At 40.7% G+C, this 21,010-nt stretch overlaps 2 protein-coding genes across 5 annotated transcripts; both read right to left on the reverse strand.

Annotated features, from left to right (window-relative positions):
• Window positions 1-1,352: 1,352 nt before the first annotated feature.
• Window positions 1,353-8,450, reverse strand: bmt2 (base methyltransferase of 25S rRNA 2 homolog). Of its 2 annotated transcripts, none has more exons than XM_031283122.2 (5): window positions 8,232-8,450; window positions 5,010-5,151; window positions 4,729-4,857; window positions 4,186-4,300; window positions 1,353-3,863 (listed from the first exon to the last, which is right to left on the reverse strand). In XM_031283122.2, the coding sequence occupies exons 1-5, from the start codon at window positions 8,389-8,391 to the stop codon at window positions 3,231-3,233; spliced, it is 1,179 nt and encodes a 392-aa protein (XP_031138982.1). In that variant the 5' UTR covers window positions 8,392-8,450; the 3' UTR covers window positions 1,353-3,230. The 2 variants fall into 2 exon arrangements, with proteins under 2 accessions (XP_031138982.1, XP_031138983.1); XM_031283123.2 differs by lacking the exon at window positions 8,232-8,450 and adding an exon at window positions 5,350-5,796.
• A 4,620-nt stretch (window positions 8,451-13,070) lies between these two features.
• Window positions 13,071-20,152, reverse strand: ppp1r3ab (protein phosphatase 1, regulatory subunit 3Ab). Of its 3 annotated transcripts, XM_036003323.1 has the most exons (5): window positions 20,058-20,152; window positions 17,959-18,751; window positions 17,472-17,535; window positions 17,259-17,360; window positions 13,071-16,632 (listed from the first exon to the last, which is right to left on the reverse strand). In XM_036003323.1, exons 2-5 carry the CDS (start codon window positions 18,741-18,743, stop codon window positions 13,558-13,560), a joined length of 4,026 nt encoding a protein of 1,341 aa, XP_035859216.1. In that variant the 5' UTR covers window positions 18,744-18,751; window positions 20,058-20,152; the 3' UTR covers window positions 13,071-13,557. The 3 variants fall into 3 exon arrangements, with proteins under 3 accessions (XP_035859216.1, XP_031139079.1, XP_031139080.1); XM_031283219.2 differs by lacking the exon at window positions 20,058-20,152 and having other exon boundaries at window positions 17,959-19,540; XM_031283220.2 differs by lacking the exon at window positions 20,058-20,152 and having other exon boundaries at window positions 17,259-17,356; window positions 17,468-17,535; window positions 17,959-19,540.
• Window positions 20,153-21,010: the final 858 nt, after the last annotated feature.

A 21,010-nucleotide genomic window follows, 5' to 3' on the forward strand; every position in this document is an offset into this window, starting at 1 on the left:
TGCCAGATATACCTGTAAAAACATAAACCCAGCGTGCTACAGCTGTAACGTTAATACAGCCATGAAAGCAGCAAACAAACAAACAGGTGCAACGGAGATAGATTCTACCCGACCTAAAAAAAACGGCATGTTTATAACTGTTGTGTGACCAGAGACGTAACAAACCCCGGGTAAATATTGGAGATGTATTTGAAAGATGGAGACAGCTTAGAGCCCAAAAGGAAACCAAGTTGGCTAATTTCCTCCTCAACAGGTAAGCATTAGCTTCAGGCTAATTTATCTTGGTTTCAAGGGACGGGCATTTAATGTCATTTCAGCATTCGAGTAATCACATTGAGTACCCGAGTTTGTTACTCGCAAAAACAATTGAGACACAGTGTTGTTTTTAGCGGTTCCTATCGTAATTTAAGCCTAGGGAGTGTGTATGTCCATCGGGTGGAGAGGACAGCGAGGTTGTTGTGTTTTTAGCGGTTCCTTCTGTAATTCTAAGCCGAAAAAATGTGCCTTGCCAGTTGGGTACAGAGCTTTTATGACTGTCAATATAGCCAGCATCTAACGTTAGCTATGTGCTGTGAAGTAATGTCTGGCTATGTGAGACAAGCATCTAGCAACATTGTTGTGGATGCTGTGGTCTCAGCAACCTCCATGAACTCCGAGTCTTTAAGATTGTTTTTTTAAGGGTCAATAATAAACTTCTACACTTAAAAATGTTTGTGTTTCAACTGAACAAAACTGGAAAAATGGAGCTCACTTTATTTATGTCCATGTTCCAAATGTGAGGGGGTAGCTTTGACTTCAAGATAGTTCTGCCTACTGTAGCACTTCAACAATGCCAAATTAAGTAATACTGTAAAATGTCAAGTCTGTGCTCAAAATGTAAGCAAAGGGTAGCAGCCACGATTTTAAAGTTCAAGTCTCCTAAATGCAATCCCACCTATCTGAAAAAGAGGTCTATGAAATTGTTTTTAAATATCAGTATTTCACATTTTATTTATAGTTATTACTTTATTTTGTGTTTCTTTTTTGTAGTAGTATAGAGGACTTTCAGTAAATTACAAATGTAAACCTTTAACCCCTGAAAGAAATACAGAGGACATGACCTCAGTGTCAAAATGGCCTCAAAGGCTAGGTATCTGCATGTGTTCCACCGCTACTGATGCTGATAAATATTGTCTGTGTAGCAAGTTTGCTACACAGACAATATTTATCAGAATCAGTTACGTCAATAAATGACCCATTCTATCTCCTGAGTTACAAGTATCCCTTCATAACTTCATAAGCAGTACACAGAGCACTATTTTGAATGTTCAAAAATAAAAGGTGCAAAATACACATGAAAAAACACAGACACCTTACATTTACATTCATTTATAAAAGAAAAAAATACAACCATACTATAAGCACACATTGTTCTGCATTGAAGAAAATGTTGATAATGAAGATTAAACAACTCATGCAAATGGACCAAAAGAAACATTGGAAGACAAATGCACCAATTCAATCACAAAACTTCAAAGTCTAAATATGTGTGGTACCGTGAAATATATATTTTTTTCTGTTTAAAAAAAAAAAAAGAGAACATATCAGCAGAGAGATGTGCATTAACTGGAATATGATATGGGAATGGCAATAACTGCATTACACCAACACTGGAAATGCTACTTGTTATCCATTACTATGACAAAGGTGTTTAATTTTCTCCAAGGGCATGAACGTCTGCTTGCAACATACAGTAAATGTGCACAAAGAAGGCACCTTAGACTTACTGGCATTATCACATGGGCCCATCATATTGGTTGTACAACTGTCATCATAGGAAAATAATTACATTCTGTGACAGCCTTTGGGATCAATGATAAAGTGCCACTGACTAACACATCAACGTAAATTCATTCCTTCATTCACACTGACAAACCCAACCACACTCACATTTAGCCCATTCAGGGACAGGCAGGACACACACTTATGTGTAACATTATTAACTAACATTTCAACCGGTAGTGTCTTTAGCTAAAACCGCCCGCAGCATACTGTATCTTCAGATCTGGTCTCGCTTGCTATTGCTAAAATCTACAGTTTCTCACCTGTTTCAGAGGTTCTGTATGACAAAACAGAAAATTAGTGCAAATCTCTTCTGTCAAGGTGCATTTTCTGTGAGGAGCTCAGATCTGGATTTTTTTGGAGGCAGAGTACTTAATGTAGTTTCACATCAAAGTTACAAAATTGTGTCAAAGGATACTGGTGCTTTTAAAGTCCATTTTATATGGGTCACCAACTTGCAGTGTTGTACTATTTCTCTGCAAGAGAACATGTTGGAAATCTAACAGGAGATAATTCAGTCTAAATATTTGTGAGGACGAGAGGAGGAAAAGAAGTCTAATACCTACTTTGAAACACTCGTACCTTGTTACACAATGAGTAAACACAGTTACAGTTTCACATTAGTAAACCTAATAATACTCCTACTGTATGGTTCTGAAAATGTTTAAAATGCTACAAATACCACTTTCTTGTAAAATGTACACAAATCATTCAAAGGATGCCAAGTTAAAATGGCACTGCCACACTTTACACTGGACAACACCAATGTTTTGAATGTTGAGAATATATATATTTCAAAAAATTAACTTTTTTTTTTTGTCTTGGAAAACTAAATGCACATCAAGAATTTTCAGAAAGTCTAGCCGCATGACTGACAGAAGCAAGCGTACCAGTCCAGTTGTTCCATCTCAGTCCCTCCAGTGCAATCAAACTCCTGTCAGACTGCTGTATTTGTCTTTTGTACAAAGCAGCCTGCCACACTAGCTTATTCAAATAGAGACTGAGTACAGAATATAGACAAGCTGACTTTTGTTATTGAAAGCTGATTGGAAGGTGGTATGGAAATCAAGGAGCAGGGAGTTTAGATATCTTAAGGGCATTCACTTTCCAACTCTTAAAAAATCTAGATATTTATCAAAATATATCCATCTTAGTGTGTGTTTGTATGTGTGTATATGTGTGTGTGTATGTGTGTGTAATCTCAGAGGAGTGTGGCTACGAGAATATAATCTGTAAACTTCTCTCTTTCACACTGTGCAAACTGCATTGTTTTGAGGAGAGGGAGGAGAAGTGGGAGAATAATGCAGCAGGTTAAATTTGGCAGCGCAGCAGTTGAAGGGGAGGTGACAGTTAAGTACAGAAAAGGAGAGGGGGGGGGGGGGGGTGGGGGGCAACTTAGCTAGTTTAGCCTAGCTCTGAAGAAGGATGGGGTCTTCTAGCTCATGGAAGCCAGGCACCGAGCTGCTCTGGCTCTCCCCAGAATCTGAATCATAGGGCGTGTCAGGTAGCTCTGTGAAGCCCCAAGCCATCTGGTCATCCTCAAACTCGGAGCGCACTTGCACGGGCACATCGGCACACTCTTCCTCCTCATTGGAGTGGAAGTCCTGAGGGATGTAGAGCATCTCTGGGTAGTTGCGTGACACCAGGTCGCTGGTGGTGGCCAGACACACCTTACGGAAGGCGATGAGATGCATGTGGGAATACTTGATGTATTTGTAGCGCTTGAAACCCAGGGACTCCACCGCAACGCGCCAGCTGCGCATCATCAGGGCATGGCGGTTTTGGTGGGAGGAGTCGGGCGTGATGATGAGCAGCAGGCCATGCAGCTCCAGCAGCTCATGGGCCTTCTTACAGCAGATCCAGCGCTGGTAAGGTGAGGGGAAGTAGGACAGGAGCAGTGAGAAGACCACCACATGGAAAAGCTGGGCAGGCAGTGTGTCGATGGGGTTGTGGAGCTGGCGGAGAAAGGCCTCTACCGCGTCACTGGCCAGCTGAAGCGGCTGCTGGAGCTGAAGGTTGAGGAAGTCACACTTGTACACACTCTGGGAGGTGAGAACACAGGCAGAAATTCAGCACTTTCAAATGGTTCTAATGCAATCTCTTGCCATTTTTAAATGAACTTGTCATTTCACTTATTTTGTACTCTACTGGCAGCTGCAGAAAGCAAGTCGCTTTTGATTCTGCTTTCTGCAGAATTTGTTCCCACATACTGTCTAACCACAACACTGATACCCCTGCATGAGTCATTTCTGGTAATGCTTTTGCTAATGCCAGCACTGAATCACCAGACAGGAAAACATCATGCATTTTATTTGTGTCAACAAGGATTTAAAACAAAATCAAAAAATGAATAAGCACGCATACCTCAACTGCAGGCACTATGTCAATACCAACTGTAAGGAATTCATCAAACTTCAAGAAAGGGTTGAAGCAGCTTCCCACGTCAAGAAGGCGCATTTTCCCCAGCTGAGAGATAGAACTACAACACAAATGTGGAACGATCGTCAATGTCAAAACCAACATGTGACTTTTGCGTCCAACAGTGCCTCTTTGTTTTTGTAACAACCACATCGTTAAATTTCAATCAACAGATGATTTATTTTGTTTTTTTCCCACAACAATCCAGCACGACGTCACATGCAAGTGCCCATTAAATCTTTTCAATTGAACTTTCCGACTGTTACAGAAAATGTTATGCAAGCACGGTGCGTTAACAAAATAAATTATAGATGCTTTTGATGAGGAGCAAGGTCCACACATAATTTACAAATATGAGTGAAGATGCTTTTTATAAGAAACAAGAGAAAAACAAACCTAACTAAACCTTATTTTTTTTTATCTTCAGGTTACTGTAATTATTTTCCTAGGTAATGGGTGAGAGTTTAGTTGCACTAGCAGTGTGCTTACCTGGGGATGGTGCTGTATGGTTGGGCACTTACAGATGCTGCAGCCAGACCCATGGCAAGCATCGCACTTTTCTCATCCTTTTCTAACACTCTTTTTATCCCGCCATCCAAAAAATATTCTTGACAGACACTGTGAAAGTAAAAATCGAGAGACTACTCAAATTTGACTGTGAAAGTGACAGCGAAATGCCATAAAAGCAAATCCTACAGGTTTAGATAAGTCAGACTTCACTGTCATGAGGTCTAAAACTGCAGCTGAAAGACATTTGAAGTCAGTTGTACCTGCGACACCATTCAATGCGTCCCTCTCCTTCGCAGTTTTTGGTCCAGTGGTTGTCGGCAAGATTTTTCATGGCGAGGGCGTACTCACTCAGCGTCTGCTCATCTTCACAGTGCTCGCGCCAGATCTTGTCAAAGTCGCCCACTAAGGAAAAAGATGTTAAAATCAGGACAGAACTGACAAAAAAAAAAAAAAAAAAAAATCAACACAAAAAGTCAATTACACACCTCACAACTTCAAAGTCAGCTTAAACTACTGGTATCATCATGCTGAAGTCCTTTTTTTGCTTTCTTTTAGTCTGACACATCCATCCACAGCTAGTAGCAAACATTCACAACCTACTTGCCAACTTTGGTAATCCCCTTTAGCACCAAAACATGCCAGTACTTCTTTTGCAAAAACCTGCTAAAAAAGATCAGGCCACCTTTACTGCTACATTGCCTGCATGTTCACTCGTCTCTGCCAGCACAGAAGTGGAACTGTTCCCGTAGAAATCATCCTCAAATAGCCATTTCACAGTTATAATAAAGTCCACAACAATTCCCTCCAGGGCATCTTTACAGTTTACAGCCTGTAGCATGGGCAAACAAGCTGATAAGGGAGAAATCCCATGACCACAAGGAAAAACTCTGATTCAGATTTGCAGAAATGAAAGGACAACAAGAGTGGTGGTAAACAGCAGCGCTCTAGAAGCATGACCACGGTGATTCAATGCCAAGCCTACCAGATCATGCTTTACTTATTAAGCACTCATGAGGTCCGCTAGCAGGAACGACTTCTCTGTGCAGTTCTAGTCTCCACAACAACCAACTAGTCTCTCTCACTCCGAATATTTTCTGCTTTATTTAAAACATGACGATCTAACATCATTTAAAACACTACATCATGGTTATGTAGTGATTTTAAGGCGGAAAGGTGGGACAGCACCTACACAAATAACAGCCAAACATGACCTTTATGCGTTGCTTGCTGCATAACTGATAGTAGACAATGTTGCAACAGCACAAGACTGACACCACAAATATTACTTTAACTTTTTTTATTTATTTTTATTTTTTGATGAATTGTTTTAAACTAGTAAAAGTTGTCTTGATGTGCTTCTTCTATTTTTGCTGTTTGCTTTGAGATCAGAGAGCAGTGACATGGTGAAATGTATATTTTTGATTCAGAGGCAGTCATATGAAACAAACCAGCCAGGCATTCAAGCAGGAGACAACCTAAATCATAATATTTGGGGCTTTTATACTTGCAAAGTCAGATAAATCCAATAGCCTAGTTGGCTCAAGATAAAGATTGTGCACCTGCTGTTTTGAATGTGCCTGTTTGTGTTCACCTCCCACACAGTCTCCAGTAGGACTACGCATTTCCTCAGAAGGAGAGAATGAGCATCGACAGCACAAAGCCTCAGTGTGGGTAGGCATTGTAGCAAGTTTTTAAATCCAGGGCACTTCAGCATTGGCAGTCTTCAATTTCAAGCTGGAATAAACCCCTCTGTCAGTGCTGCAAAGTGAAATGTCAGTTTTGTCTCTGTTTTTGTCTCTCTCAATGAAGATGTTGAGCACTCTGACATTCAGATTTCATACGTCTGCACTAATGTGTTGTGAAAGGGTTTTTCCAAACTTCCCATTTTGCATCATGCTCTTATCCAGATTGAGTCATAATAGGAAATAAGACCGATGTTTTTGTTCTCAGGACAGACAGCTGGTGATGAAAACACACACTGATACAGTCTCTCTTTACAGCTTTAAAAAGATCCATTGACTCGTTTTTTACTCGTATTTTAGTCACTGGAACACAAGCACATGAGAAAATAAAGCTGCATTTAGTTTTGCATTCTTGCATCTGATAGGGTCGATTATAGTCCTGCAAACTTTGCAAATATTATGGGCTTGTTCCGAGTTAAGACAGATGAGGTGCTCGAGAGAGCAACATCCCAGGTGGACATTTTGTCTATGAATTCACAGATTCAGAGATACAGTATCATCTGCCCCCACTAAGTGTTACATTTACTTTTTTGTACTTCCTCAAATTGCAAAAGCGGAAGTAAATTTACCCTAAAGTGGTATCCGAAGTGTTAGTTTGGATCTTAGCTTAATTTATAAGTAATATGTTGGGAACATTTAAAAAAAAAAATGAAATAAAGAGAAAGATTACTTTCTAGGCAATGAGTGATTTATTTACGTGTAAACTACTCACACCATACCAGACCTCCTGCCATACTAGGTATTGGATAATAAATAGCATGTAGCAGCCTAAGGTCAACCAACTGTCATTTTGTCTATGATGTTTCCCAAATGATTACTATATGATATATAGAATTTATATTCTGATATTTTAGCCATACTGTCCAGCCCTAGCAGCAGACAATTAACCTGTTGTGCCATGTAGCTCTGTACTACTTCCTGGAAAAAAGATTCAAGCTCAACCGCTTTTCTTTAAAATTTTGCGCAAATGGCCAATCTCTACCTCAGCTCTCACGATATGAGCCCTTCCTATCCTTCCCTGCAGTTTGAAATATAATCGGCTCCTTAATTTAGATCCACTCACAGAAGCTCTAGCTTCATGTCTTCAAACAAACTGTGTGTTTGTTGTGTGTAATACATGCATCATTGAATCTGTGGGGTATTTCTTTTTTTTAACAATATCTGATGTAAGAAACTTATTTTGTCTATGCCGTCCAGTTCAGAAAAACTGAAATAAAGCTAATTTTTAATTAAATTAGATTAGATTAGATTGTAAAAGTTCCACCAACTGTTTGTTCAGACCACAGAGTTATCATTTATTGGCAATAAAGAGGCAATAGAAGGTAATTTACTGTCAACAGATCTCGACTCTTGATCTTGGCTCTGTTTGAGTTTAGAAACCTGTATTACACGAATGTACACTGGTTTTAGAAAAGAGATGATACATGTTCACATTAGTACTTAAGTTAATAAGCGGCAATGACATCTGCAGTGGTTATAGCTAGCTAATGTTATTAAGTAGCTTGAAAGGCCTTGTTTGCTGAATGCAACCCTCACTGCGGTCTGCCTCGACGGCTAACCAGCCACACAACACCGTTAGCTAGAAGGGGTAACGTTACCAAGCAGAATAAGTTGTCTTTACTAGGGATCACTGCTAACGGAAAGGAGTTAATGTTGTATTTGAGAGCTAACGTGTTAAAGTGTTAGCCACTCGGCTGCAGGGCCACTGAGAGACAGAGGGGCCCAACTAAGGCTGCTTACCCTCTCTGTATTTCCTCCGCAGTTTTCTGTGAACGTTTTTGACGACCCCTGACAGCTTCTCCTGCTCCCTTTTGCACGGTGCTTCGTCTGGAATCGGCACGTAGAACAGCTCTGTGTGGTTTTCCGTCTCCCCTGTCTCGACATTATCCCTGAGGTCCATAGCACCGCACCGCCGATGCTGCCCTAGCCAGTTGGTTCCCCTTTTCCCAGAAGCAAACGGACCGGCGAACCGCTCCACCGGCCAACAAAACGCAAGCTGATTGGTTGACTTTGACAGACATGCTTTGGAACTGACAGTCCGTCGTCCAATCACAGGCCTGGGAGAGTACCTGAGCCTGCGTGCGCATAATCATATGCGTGCGTGCCATGGAGCGTTTAAATGCGCCTTGTAAATCTCAATTCTCCTGAAGTTATCCAAACTTCTGCTAGCCTGACAAGCCAGACCCAGAGCCATGTCTTTCTCTATCACTCTGGCCAGACCCACATCAAGATGTTGGGTATGGGAACTCACCATTGGCAGGGCTCAATCCGAGGTGCGGGATAAACGGTTGTCTTTCAAATTCCCTCTGCACGCAATAGCCAACCAGAGCATCGCTAGTTAATAGATTAAACTTTTGCCGTATCCGGTCGGCAAAACTCCGAACACATCTTCCTTTTTTAAGAATAACTTAAGTGCTTAACTCCAAGTCTTCCAGAGTCACGGCCAAAACCAATTCGAAAGACCACTGTTCGCCAGCAGCAACAGCCATCTTCTTTGTTTTCAAGTAGCAGGGAACCATCGCAACTCTGCAGTCCTTGTGTTAAGCCCGCCCACCGACTCTATACAAGATGTGATTGGCCTGACCAGAATTTGGTTTTTCCAGCTCGCAAGCCAACGGAGAGTTTGGTTTGGTTTTATTTATGGATATAGAAAGACAACAGGGGGGGTATCCAAGGGATAACATGTAAAAGCGAGAAACACTTTTTTCCAACATGGTCCCTGATGTAAGAGAAACAGGACATACAACACATGCAAACACATACAGTCCTTCTGAGGTTAAAACAATAAAAAAAAAATATATAAAATAAAAAACTACACATCAAACTACCAGATAAAACACCACAGTCTAGATTTTATTTTCCCCTAATTATCTATTTTATTCCACAAGTAGACCCTAACTTTATATCTAAAATCGCTTTTCGTTGCTGCCATTTTGATATGAAGTGGAAGACTATTCCATAAAATAATTCCTGTATAAAAAAAGATTTTTCTTGCTTCACTATTCACACATGGCACCTTACATGAACGGACACTGGCCCTAGTCTCATGGGCATGTTGAGTGTGCACCATCTAAATCTGAAATCCCAAATACTTTGGGGCTACACCATTAATAATACTGTACATATGATTGAGTTTAAGTTGTTCAACCCTAAGCTTAACAGGCAAGAACTCAACCCTCTTAAACTCATTTCTTCCCACATGATACCTAGAAGGTTTAGACAGTATGAAGCAGATCATATTATTTTGCATAATCTGCATCTTGTTGCTAGACTGATCCTGGCTGCCGCTAGGGTGCGTCTAGATCTCTAGGCTAAACTTCTGCATTACTGCCGTGATGTCACCGATTTCATGTTGTTGAGAAATGAGGATTTGCAATGTGTGTTGTGATGTGTTTATTTTTATATGTGAGAAAAAGACACATTTCCTACCTTGGACGAATCAATAATATTTTTCCTATTCTATTCCACAGACGATCGGAGGAATCAGGGATGGAAGGTGAATGTTCATGAACATAAAATGCATAAGTAGGTCCAGCTGAATGTTGTTCAAGTAGGCTACTCTTCATTGTACACCTTCTGTGATAAAAGTGCAGCATCCAGAGTGTATGCACTTGATGCCAAAATAAAAAATAAACATCTTACATTCAGTATGAAAAAACATTGTACAACCCATAAAGGGTTAAAATGATTTTATATAGGACTAGGGTTACATTTTGTAGCCTTTCTTGTGCATCCAATTTGACTTGTAGCATAGTGCCACCTAATGGTTCCAGTGTTATGTGGACCCAATGACTACTGTATCTTTTAATACAGTCTATGTATGGACCCCACATTTCCGAAAATAGATCTCCGAAAACAGATGCCCTTTTCATTTTTTTTTTTGTTATCTGACAATGTTAATTTGCCTGTGCATTTAAGTCTACATGTGTCAAAAAGAATACGATCAGCAGGATTGATTTTTAAGGAGTTCGGTTGTTGCCAATTAAAATAAAATAATTTCAATGATTAACCTACTATTGTACATTTTATACATTGATTGTGTAATGATTTAATTTTGCATTTATTGCGAAGTAAAGACAATACTTGTATCTTAACTTTTGTTATTCCGACTGTATTTATACATTATTACAGAACACAACTATTCCTCTTAATAAAAAAAATAAATAACATATAACACTGTAATACTGTCATGTGTAGGATGTAACTACACCATAAAAACATTATAATGTTAGTGGGTATTAATGTTATCATCATCATGTGAGGTCTTACAAAAAGAGTCTAGGAGTAAACAGGAAAAGTTGTTTTTAACAAAGAAATTAGAAAGGCCTATAAAATGGTAATTATTTTCATATATAATTCATGCTTTCTAATATGTGGTATAGGTGTGTTTATGTTGCCTATTATATACTTTTAAAGTAATCATGTGCAAAAAATCATCAATAATTTAATTTGCATGTTAATATGTCTTTAAATAAACATGTACAACAACAACAATGTATACTCTCCATGTATAAAGACAGCACTAAATGATAAAAAAAAACGCCCTTGCCTTCTTTAAACGTTGATCCGCATCGGGGTACATTTGATTCATCACTGCACTTGAGTAATACAAGTAAAAGCAGAAAGAGGTCAGACATGCATCTGTAAGTGTGGGAATGAAGACAGTTGGCTGGTGCAGGCTGCAGGAGCTATTAAACTCTGTTGTGTTATCAGAATGTGCAGTCCAACAGGTGTAGGGGTCAGCCAACATGCTCTGATAATATATGGCCAACATAAGCTCCACCTGCACAGCTAATAAAAATGAATTATTATTGCTCTCATGGGTTTTGCTTTGTGGGCAACACCTTTGTGTTACTGTATCATGTTTAAAAAGTATATTATACAACCATACTGACAGAAGAAGTTTGTTACTGTCTGATCTGATACTCCTCTTTACCTCATGGTCTTATTTAGAACCTTTAAAAGACAGAAAGGACGCCTGTGTTGAAACAGATTACGAGTTTATTAAAAAGAGGATGCTTGCAGTAAACCCCTGTCCCTGAAGGCTGTAATTGGAATTTGATCTATAAGGAATGCATAGTCATTCATTTCTTTGCACAGATAGTTATACCCTTCTGTATGTCTCACAAAATGTTATTGTGTTTCTTTTGGAGGCTAAAAATGTTCCTGTTCATTTGGTAAAATCCTCCCAGTGGACTACACTGAAATCCCTTGGCGAGTACATTACTGCAGCTGTGTTCAGCTCAAAACACAGCTAAAAGCCAAAGTTCAAATAGGGAGCAGGGACTACATACTATCGCTACAAGTGACTTGATTTGACATTATGTTCCTTCAAAATCACCCAACTACGTTGAACAGGCATTGAACATGGTCAGAAGAGTACTTCTGTTTTATTAATATTTTATTATTATCTGTTTTATCATTACTATTGTTGTGGACTCACACTAAAGACGGCATGTCAGAAATGCACATGGACTTGGCTCAAAGTTTGCCCTCTATTTGGAACAACGTAAAGAAGTTTGCCACTCTTTCCCAGAGAGTCAGCTTGATGCCAAACATATTTTAATACTGATAAGTGGTGATAACAAGATACCCAATTTGATCGGAATGCAGCCCGAGATAAACAACAAAAACATTTCAACACACCAGAAACACAAATAAGAATCCAAACTGTCAGGTAAGAATCCGGTTTCTTTGTTCTTGTAGAGTTTCAGGGTATGACCGCAGATCTAGGACATAACATACCACTGATGGCATTCATATTTTCTTTGGAAAAGCACTAATTACAGTTTTAAATGATCTGTTACTAACCTGCATACTTTTAGAGGAAATAAAACCTATTCCAAGTATATAAACATTGCTGTTCATTTGTAAGTGAGTAAAGTGTAGTCCAACTCATTACAGGAAAATGTGTATTTGAAGACAATGTCAGTCTATGATCTGTTTTTCAGTGATGCATTAACTCAGTGTATAATAGCCACACAGGCTGAAATATCTCAGCATCTATTGATTGCCATGACATTTTGTGCAGACATTCAAGATCCCTTGAAGATGAATCCAAATGACTTTTGTACTAGCGCCACCATGAGGTTCACTTTTGTGGTTATGAGTGAAATGTCTCAACAACTATTGGAACAATGACATTTGGAACAGACAATCATCTTCCTTTCAGGGTATATATTGTAATAACTTTTCAGCTAGTGATATTATCTGGTCCAATTCATTGGTTTGTGACCCAATACCTGCAAAACTAATAACATCAGCCTTAGGTGCACTTTGTGTTTAGTGCTTATAAGAATGTTAGAATATGCTAAAGATGGTGAACATGGTAAGCATTATACCTGCTAAAAAACACAAAGTTAGCCTTGTCATTGTGAGCATGCTAGCTTAGCATTTAGCTCAAAGCACCGCTTCAAAGCTGCTAGCATGGTTGTAGACTAATAGTCTCGGTTTCAATGTACCTGGTGGATATGAAATTGCAGAAATTAAAATAATTAAATCTATTCCTACTGTTATTCACTCAGCTACTATTAGTTATGTGACCACTACTAGTAATAAAAAGCCATTGAACACATTCAATTATTTGTCTTTAGTAGGCCTAAATTTATTCATGCCAGACTTAAAATACACACAGAACACTGATAGGTTTCATTTAAACCTCAAAAATGCATTACTGCTGTGCAGAACTGATCAGTGTGAGCAATGGTCCGCAGCCTGTTGTCGACGCTAAGTTTTATGTACAGTAAAGCATAAAGAAAATGGGTTTATACTCTCACAACAGAGAGTTAACATCCTCCCATAGGGTATACACAGCATTTATTCTGATATGTGTCATATATACTTGTAATGCCCATTATAATTCATTGTTGTATGTATTTTCTTCATCTACTGCTTCTATTTAAACCATTAGTAATTGTGCAGGTCTTGCTAATATAATCAAATTGTGGTATGAGGTAGCAAAAAGGGAGAGTTATTATTTTGTGAGTGTCATGTCAGCACCTTGTACACCCATGAACCTCTGAAGTCCATGGTAAACAATACCACAACTAAAACAGATTTTTACAGTTTAATTTAACCTATTCTGTTGTTGTTTTTGTTGTTCTGGCTGCCTCTCTCTTTGACAGTAGAGCCAAACCACTGATATCAAGTAGAGCCCAAAACAGGCAAGAAAATCATAACGGTAGGCCACAGCTAAAAATACCACTAACAAGGTGGCGTATAACAATGTTCTTGAGATATTGCTGCAGGAAAAAGTCTCTTTCCACCATGAAACATTTCTGTTAATGCTTTCCTGTCCACTTGATGCTGGCAGAGCTGCAGCTGTGTGTTGGATGTCTGCAGTCTCTGTGTCCTCATGACTGTCCTTCAGACAGCTCAGGTGCTGTTCTTCATCCAAAGATTCACTGATGGATGGCATGGCTGTGGACAGCAGTTTGCTTCTGCTTACAGAGGGCCTTTTGCCCGCACTAAAACCTGTATCTTTGTCCCAGTCTTTCTGGGCCTGTGCCCCAGTGTGAACGGCCCTCAGACAGCGCATGTACAACTCCACCTCGTCGTCTGAGTCGGACTCTGCTGAAGCGCTGTCGTGAGTCGTTGGGTCGCTTTTAGGTTCATCTGTAAAAATGCACGAACCGCCCTCTGCAGCGACAAATTCGTTTTCATCTCTCGTAGCTTTTGATAGGTCACGTGTAACATTCTCGTTGCTTTGGAAATCTTCCTCCTTGTAAAGATGCATTTCAGTTGGGATGTGTCCATCATTTTCTTTGTCTATTACTCTCTTGTCCTGCACATTGTTCACCAGAGCAGATAAACCATCCTCAACCTTGTTTTGCGTATTGTCTAACCTCTCTTCAAAACACCCCACTTCATTTCCCCTGTCGATTATCATGGTCTCTGACTCTGCATCTATAATCTCTGACTCTCCTGTTTCAGCAACTAGAATTTCCTCCTTGTAATCTGGATTCTCTTCTTCTACGTTTTGCTCCCTTGGTTTTACCTTATCCTCCCACTCCACACTTGCTTCATCGTCATTAGTCAAGTCTATTTCCATTTCTTCCTCCTCCTTTATCTTCTCTTCATCTTGGACATTTGTCTTTTCAATATTGACCTCTTGTATATCTGTAAAGTGTTTTTCTTTCTCTAACTCTGTCTCCTCTTGTTCCTCTCTTTTCTCTACTTCAATCTCCTCAGCTAGTTCTTCCTCTCCAGCTGTCTTTGTGGCTTGAACATAGTCTAAATCTTTCATGTCTTCCCTGTCTTTTCCAGCCACAATCTCCCCAATGTCCTCCTCTCCAATCTTTTGCTCTCCCTCTAAAACACCTGCATCCTCAGCCTTGTTCTCTTTTAAACTAGTTTTTAAACTTACTGCCTCACTTTCCTCTTCTTCTGTTAATATGTTTTTCTCCTCTTCTTCAACCATCATTTCCCAGTTTACCTCAGTAGTGTCTGCAAAACACAAATTCTCCTGTATTGCGACAGCAGCTTCCATTTCAAGATGCTCTATTTTTTGTGTGTCTTCATCTTTGAGCTCCAAGAACGTGTCACCGTGTATGTGATTACTCATCGTTGCTTTTGTCGTTGACTCAGCTACCTCACCAATGACCTTCATTTCAGCAGAGTGTTTTGTTTCATCTTTATGCAAGTTGTTCACCAGTTTCTTTCCTTCTTCCACATTATTAGTTTCCAAAGATATCTGAGTTGTTGTGACGTTCCTTTCCTCCACAGTCTCAAAACTAGAAACGTAGCTATTGTCAGTTCCTTTCGTAGCTGAATTATTGATGTGGTCGGTATTCAAATCACGGAAAGCTTTATCCTCCTCTGTAATGGCATTGGTTGATGATATAGTTGCTGTTTTGCCAACGTCATCACAGTTGTTTGATTCATGTACACACTTACAGTCGGTTGCCTCACTGCGGCTGGTCTGTTGGTCGGTCTCGTCATCACTAACATGCTCTGATACACTCTGAGAAGGTTGAAGTGTCATAAATGAGGTTTCTAGACTGGTCATGACTTCTTGTGTTTCACTTTGTGCAAGGGTTTCATCTAGATTAGTTTTAGTTTGTGTACATGTATGCTCTGGCAGGTCACGAGTGAGATTGTCTTCCTGTGCTTCTCTCTGGAGATGTAAATTCTCAGTGGGTATATGTGGATTCAACAAATGTCTATTTAAAATGTTTACAGCAGGTGCATGTATGACTGTGTCTCCTGAAATAGTTTTTGGAACCGCCAATGTATTAGTGTGTCTCTGGTCTGAATGTATAATATCATCTGGATCCTGCAGTGTTTCTGCATGGTGCAGAATGTTGTTTGCTGTCACACTGAAACTTGTTTCTTCTTCTTCAATGGTAGTGCTATTTGTGGCGGCATCTAAGCATTCTTTGTTTGATTCCTGGGTCTCAGTCACATTTCCCTGAACGTCGTCATCATTAGTGTCTGTACGAACAGTGCAGCTAGTAAGTGCGCTTTCAACGTGACTGTATCTTTGAGTTAAGTTTCCAACATTCAGTGTAGCTTGTACTGGATTTGTCCGATCACTTTCACTTCCCAACCTGCCAAACACCTGATGATACAGCGGAGCCACCACGGTTCCAAATGTGAAGCTGTTGGTCTGGCTAACGAGGCTTTCACTGTTCACTACTGAAATAACTCTGTCAGCTGGTTCAGCTGCAATGTCGCATTCCTCAGCATTTGAGACGGACTTGTTGATATTTTGGCATTCTGCGGGAGCAAGCTCATCATTTGATGGGTTGTCTAGAATATCTCTAGCACTCTCACCTCCTGATAATGTGGCTGAGTCAGCCAAATTGATGCTCTCAGATTCCTCTGTCTCGTTATTAGACGTGTAGTTGTGTGCTGGTGACGTATCATGTTGAACATCAAGGAGAGGTTCGCTGCATGTTTCCAGAGATTCAGAAACAAAGTGAGAACCTTCTGATTTACTGCTCCCTTCAGGAATTGATCGTACATCTGAGTGCTTTTCCTCCGGGGTTTCTTCTTGAGCTGCCTGTTTTGCTTCTGGAGGTAATTCATCTCTTTCAGTGTCATCTGCTCCACCATTTGTCTGAGAAAAGTAGTCCCTCACCCGAGCCATCCGTGCAGCCTTTCTGCAACGTCTTCGGCTGCAGTTCAGTCTGTTCTCGGTCTGTCCATCAACAACAGGGAAAGATTAATTTTAGTCTGCTCACACAGTAGTTATGCTGTTTTACAAAAAGGGAGTGGGGTAACATTTAAACACACACACACACACACACACACACACACACACACACACACACACACACACACACACACACACACACTTCAGATTAAAGTATATCCTTCACTGCATTTTTGTTTAATTAAATATACAAAGACAAACAATAGTCTTAAAATAGCAAGCATGACAACATATGAGACACTGAGGAATTGCAAACAGCATGTACTGAGTGTCCTTTAGGTGCACAGTACATGCTGTCATGCTGGTGCTACTCAAGTTCGGGTCATGTGATATTCTCTCAGAAAGTGCACCAGGGGTCATGTCATGTTTTCTGTTCCTTCTGATACCTCATAGACACACTATAGTGTATTTAAATCCACCTTTCATAGCCAATAATGCTTGTCAAATTAAGTTTGAAAATAAGAGATTATTTAAACAATCAAAATCAATCTGCGTCTGTGTCTGATGAGAAGGATTTAGGATTTCACACCAGTTAGATAAAGTCTCGATTTTTGAAGTCTATTAAAATGTTTAAGTAAACTGGACTGATGTGATTTTTTTTTTTAACTCACCAGTAATTTCTTTTGATCTTCCTCTGATGTGCCTGACTGGCCATCAGAGATTTGCTTGGCTTTCATAGTGTCCGCTTCCTCTCCATGTTGTGACACACCTGGAGAAAAAAGACATTTAAATGTATCTTGAGGCTGCACTAATACAGCCGTGTTTTTTTAAATTCCACAATCATTTTCTTCATTTCCCAATCAGCAAAGTAAATATTCACCCAGTGAAATGTTTTTCTGAGATGAATCTTCCGTTGCAGACATGTTTTCCACAGTGGAGAAGTTCTGACTGTGAATCAATAAAATTGTGATCAGTCAGACTTCTATGTGACTATCACCAATCAACAAACCACATAAGGCGACAAAGTTGAGATAAATTAATCATTTTGATTAAAAGATTATTTCAAATAATTTTGCTGATGGTGTTTGATCATAATATTCATTCAGCAATAATATAGAGGGTTTCCACCAGTTACGTTAAATAATTAGCTTGAAGCTTAAGGAAAATACTGACCTCACATAGTCTACATATACATAAACCTGATTGGCTAGTTTATCCTTTGCTCAACAGAAGCCAGTATTTTTTAAATTGCATGGCAGAATTTGGCCAGCCTGCTCTCCAACCTTTGGCACAATTGGCTTTTCTCCTGACCATTGTGTCTAAAAACATCACCAGTGTTGACCTTTAAAAATCCCTATCAATGATCCTCACCTGAAAGTCTTAAGGCAGCCTTTTTTGTTCACATTTTCCTTCTGTGGCTTCTCTTTCCTCTCTTTCACTCTCTGGTGACAGAACAGCACGTAGTTCCTGTTGTTATTGTTGGCCCAGAATGTCCCCACCGGAGTCTCATATCGCAGACAAAAGTCAACTCTGGCTCCCTGCTCCCCGAATGGAGGCACTAGGGTGAGCTTAAACGAGAAACCATCCATCAGACTGTCACTGGAACCAGGCATGTACTCTGCCAGGAGGTCAAAGTGGCTGGACCACGAGTCCAAAGTGGTTCGGATATATACCGCCTTATTGAAGGAGATGTTGAGGACACGGATCACTCCTTTCAGTATTGTGGTCCCTGGAAGTAACTCGATAGCCTCTAACTCCAATTTCTGCTCCTGGACTTTGACAAACAGCTCCTTATTAGACAATGGAAGGGAGAAAGTGAGAGGAGATAGGAAGTATTCCTCCGCATCTCTACCTTCGCCCTCAGAAGAGTCACATAGTGGCAGCTTGGGTACATCCCAAGTGTCAAACTCCTTTATATGCACCAAACTGAGGCCTTTGGCATCTGCAAAGGACACTCTCCTGGAGCCAGACAGGGGTGGCTCAGGCTCCGAGTCTTCGTCACTGTCAGAGCTCTTTCTACGTGGGCGAGGAGAAGATTTGGGCCTGATGCTGTTCACCACCTCATACTCATCATCGTCCAGGTCCGAGGAGGTGAGGCCTGGCACTTCTAAGAGGTTACAGGCCCCAGAAGGTCTTGCTTGTCCCACAAACTCCATGGGGCTCCCTGTAGGAGAGTCAGTGGGAAGTGAACTGCAGTGCATCTGCTTCTGGCAACTGACATTGAACATGCTCTGACTTAACAGATGGAATCGAGTTACAGATGACATTGTTGCAAGGGCCAACACTATAAATAGGCCAGAAGGGACTTAAACTATGTACAGTAGTCTAACCTCAGGAGGAGAAAATATTATCCTGTTGCCTCTCTGAGTGTGGACATTTGCGTGATATAACCAATCATATAGATTGATAATTATCTAATTTTCTCCCTAGAAAACTTCTCCAACAAAAGTACAGTGTTGTGGACATTGTCCTTATGTAACTGTAGTAATTTCTCCCTAGAGAGTTGTAATGCTGTTTGTATAACGAGCATGAGATTTACCATGGCAGCTATTTGTGTTTTGTTGCTTTTGGCCCACAACGGCTGACATGAGGTCTAAAACAGAACAAATGCCACTGCATACTGTTTAGGCCTCCAAAATAGTTTCCACTGACCAATCGATAACTCTCTGATGGTGCAATAACTGTGAAAGTATGTAAGAAACAACCATTCCACATAAGTTCATTCTTTTTTCTGCTTATCCCATATCAAGATGTATCTTGTGTTTGTACTATTTCCTGTGTTTATCTCACAGCTGTGACAAAGTGGCATGTCCAGCTCCAGCCACAACCAAAGCGCTTAGTCCGTAATCTTACTAAGCAAATAAAATACATATTTTAACAGTGAGTAAGAGTCACAACACTCTTACTCACTGTTAAAATATGTATCTTAACTGAAGAATGGTGAACCCCCCCCTGACTTTGATATAAACAGTATAAAAGGTTGTCAGACTGTCTGGAAGATAATAGTTTTGTCCAACAGGAAAAACTAAATTGTGGGATCTGATACGGACAGGATGCTCTAAAGTTTACTGCAGTGCTAGGACTTGGAAGTAAAATAAACAATGAATACAGAGAAAGGAAGAACAAGACAACATCTCACAGATACTTCATACAACAAAGAGGAAAAAGCGGTATGTGGCTTCATAAATGCATTGGAGACAGAAGAGAGCAGCAGAGAAATGATTGCACAGGGAATGGCTGCAACAATGGCAGATGCTGTCAGTACCTATGAGAGCATCCTCACCAACCCAGCTCATCTACCAGACAACACGAGCAGCTCCACAGACAATCCCTCCTCAGAGGACACACAGCTCTTCTCAAAGCCCTCGCTCTCCTACATTGCCCTGATTGCCAAAGTCCTCTTGTCATCCCCCTCCCAAAAACTTAACCTGGCGTCCATCTACAGAGCAATGGAGGAGCGGTTTCCCTACCTCAGGAGCCGGGGCCGGAGCTGGAGGAACAGTGTCCGACACAACTTGTCCGTGAACGACTGCTTTGTGAAGGTGAGCCGCTGCGAGGACGGTCGGGGCCACTACTGGGGTGTCCACAAGGCTCACCTGAGAGACTTCCAGCAGGGAAACTTCAGGCAGTACAGGAAGGTTAGGGGGAGGAGGAAGAGGGAGAGACATGGCAAAACGGCAGAGTGTCTGGCTTGGACGGAGACCAGTTGCTTCCTGGGAAGGTTCTATGAGAGCAGATCTTTGGGTTGTGTGGAGCCACAATGCCCTCTGCAGGAACAAAGGAAGTATCAGATGAGTTCTTTGGACTGGACCCAACCTCGCTATCAGCCTTGGAGCCTCACTGCAGGCTGGGTACAATCCCCCAGCTGGATGAGACATTACTATTTTCCAGAGAGGCTACCTGACTCATATGGCAGGGCTGCAGCTGGGAGAGGGCACGGCAGTCAACCCATGACTTCCACACTGCACTGTTGGGGCATGAAAGAGGCATACGGAGGCAGGTCCATGACACCACCAGTGCAAGAGCTCAGGTTCCCTGGCTGCTGGTGTATGTCTCCAGTCATCAAAGAGTTAATACAACCTTTACCTTACAAAGTCAACTTTTAATTTAATCCCTGAACTGTCTTAAAGGTGCAATATGTAATACTGACAGCTAGTGTTTAAAATAGTTACTGCAGTACAAATTAAAATAATGAAGAGAGTTTTCTCCCCCGCATCCTCCTCCCCAGACTCGAAGTTCAAGGAGGTTGCAAGGCTGAGACCACAGAATCCACAACAATGTTGCTAGATGCTTGTCTCACATAGCCAGACATACTTCACAGCACAGCGGCGTAGCTAACTTTAGATGCTGGCTATATTGACATATTGTCATAAAAGCCTGTGCTCACGTGGAGCTCTGTACCCAACCGGCAAGGCACATTTTT

The sequence above is a fragment of the Sander lucioperca genome, chromosome 7 (assembly GCF_008315115.2).
Source record: "Sander lucioperca isolate FBNREF2018 chromosome 7, SLUC_FBN_1.2, whole genome shotgun sequence".
NCBI lineage: Eukaryota > Metazoa > Chordata > Actinopteri > Perciformes > Percidae > Sander > Sander lucioperca.

Excerpts from the sequence above, each read along its gene's own strand:
- bmt2 (XM_031283122.2), bottom strand. The coding sequence starts at position 8,391 with ATGGACCTCAGGGATAATGTCGAGACAGGGGAGACGGAAAACCACACA. Across the intron at positions 4,301-4,728 it reads CCATACAGCACCATCCCCAG|TTCTATCTCTCAGCTGGGGA; the intron begins GTAAGCACACTG and ends TTTGTGTTGTAG. Across the intron at positions 3,864-4,185 it reads ACATAGTGCCTGCAGTTGAG|AGTGTGTACAAGTGTGACTT; the intron begins GTATGCGTGCTT and ends CTCACCTCCCAG.
- ppp1r3ab (XM_031283219.2), bottom strand. The coding sequence starts at position 18,854 with ATGTCATCTGTAACTCGATTCCATCTGTTAAGTCAGAGCATGTTCAAT. Across the intron at positions 17,536-17,958 it reads GGCTGCCTTAAGACTTTCAG|TCAGAACTTCTCCACTGTGG; the intron begins GTGAGGATCATT and ends ATTGATTCACAG. Across the intron at positions 17,361-17,471 it reads CATCTCAGAAAAACATTTCA|CCAGGTGTGTCACAACATGG; the intron begins CTGGGTGAATAT and ends TGTCTTTTTTCT.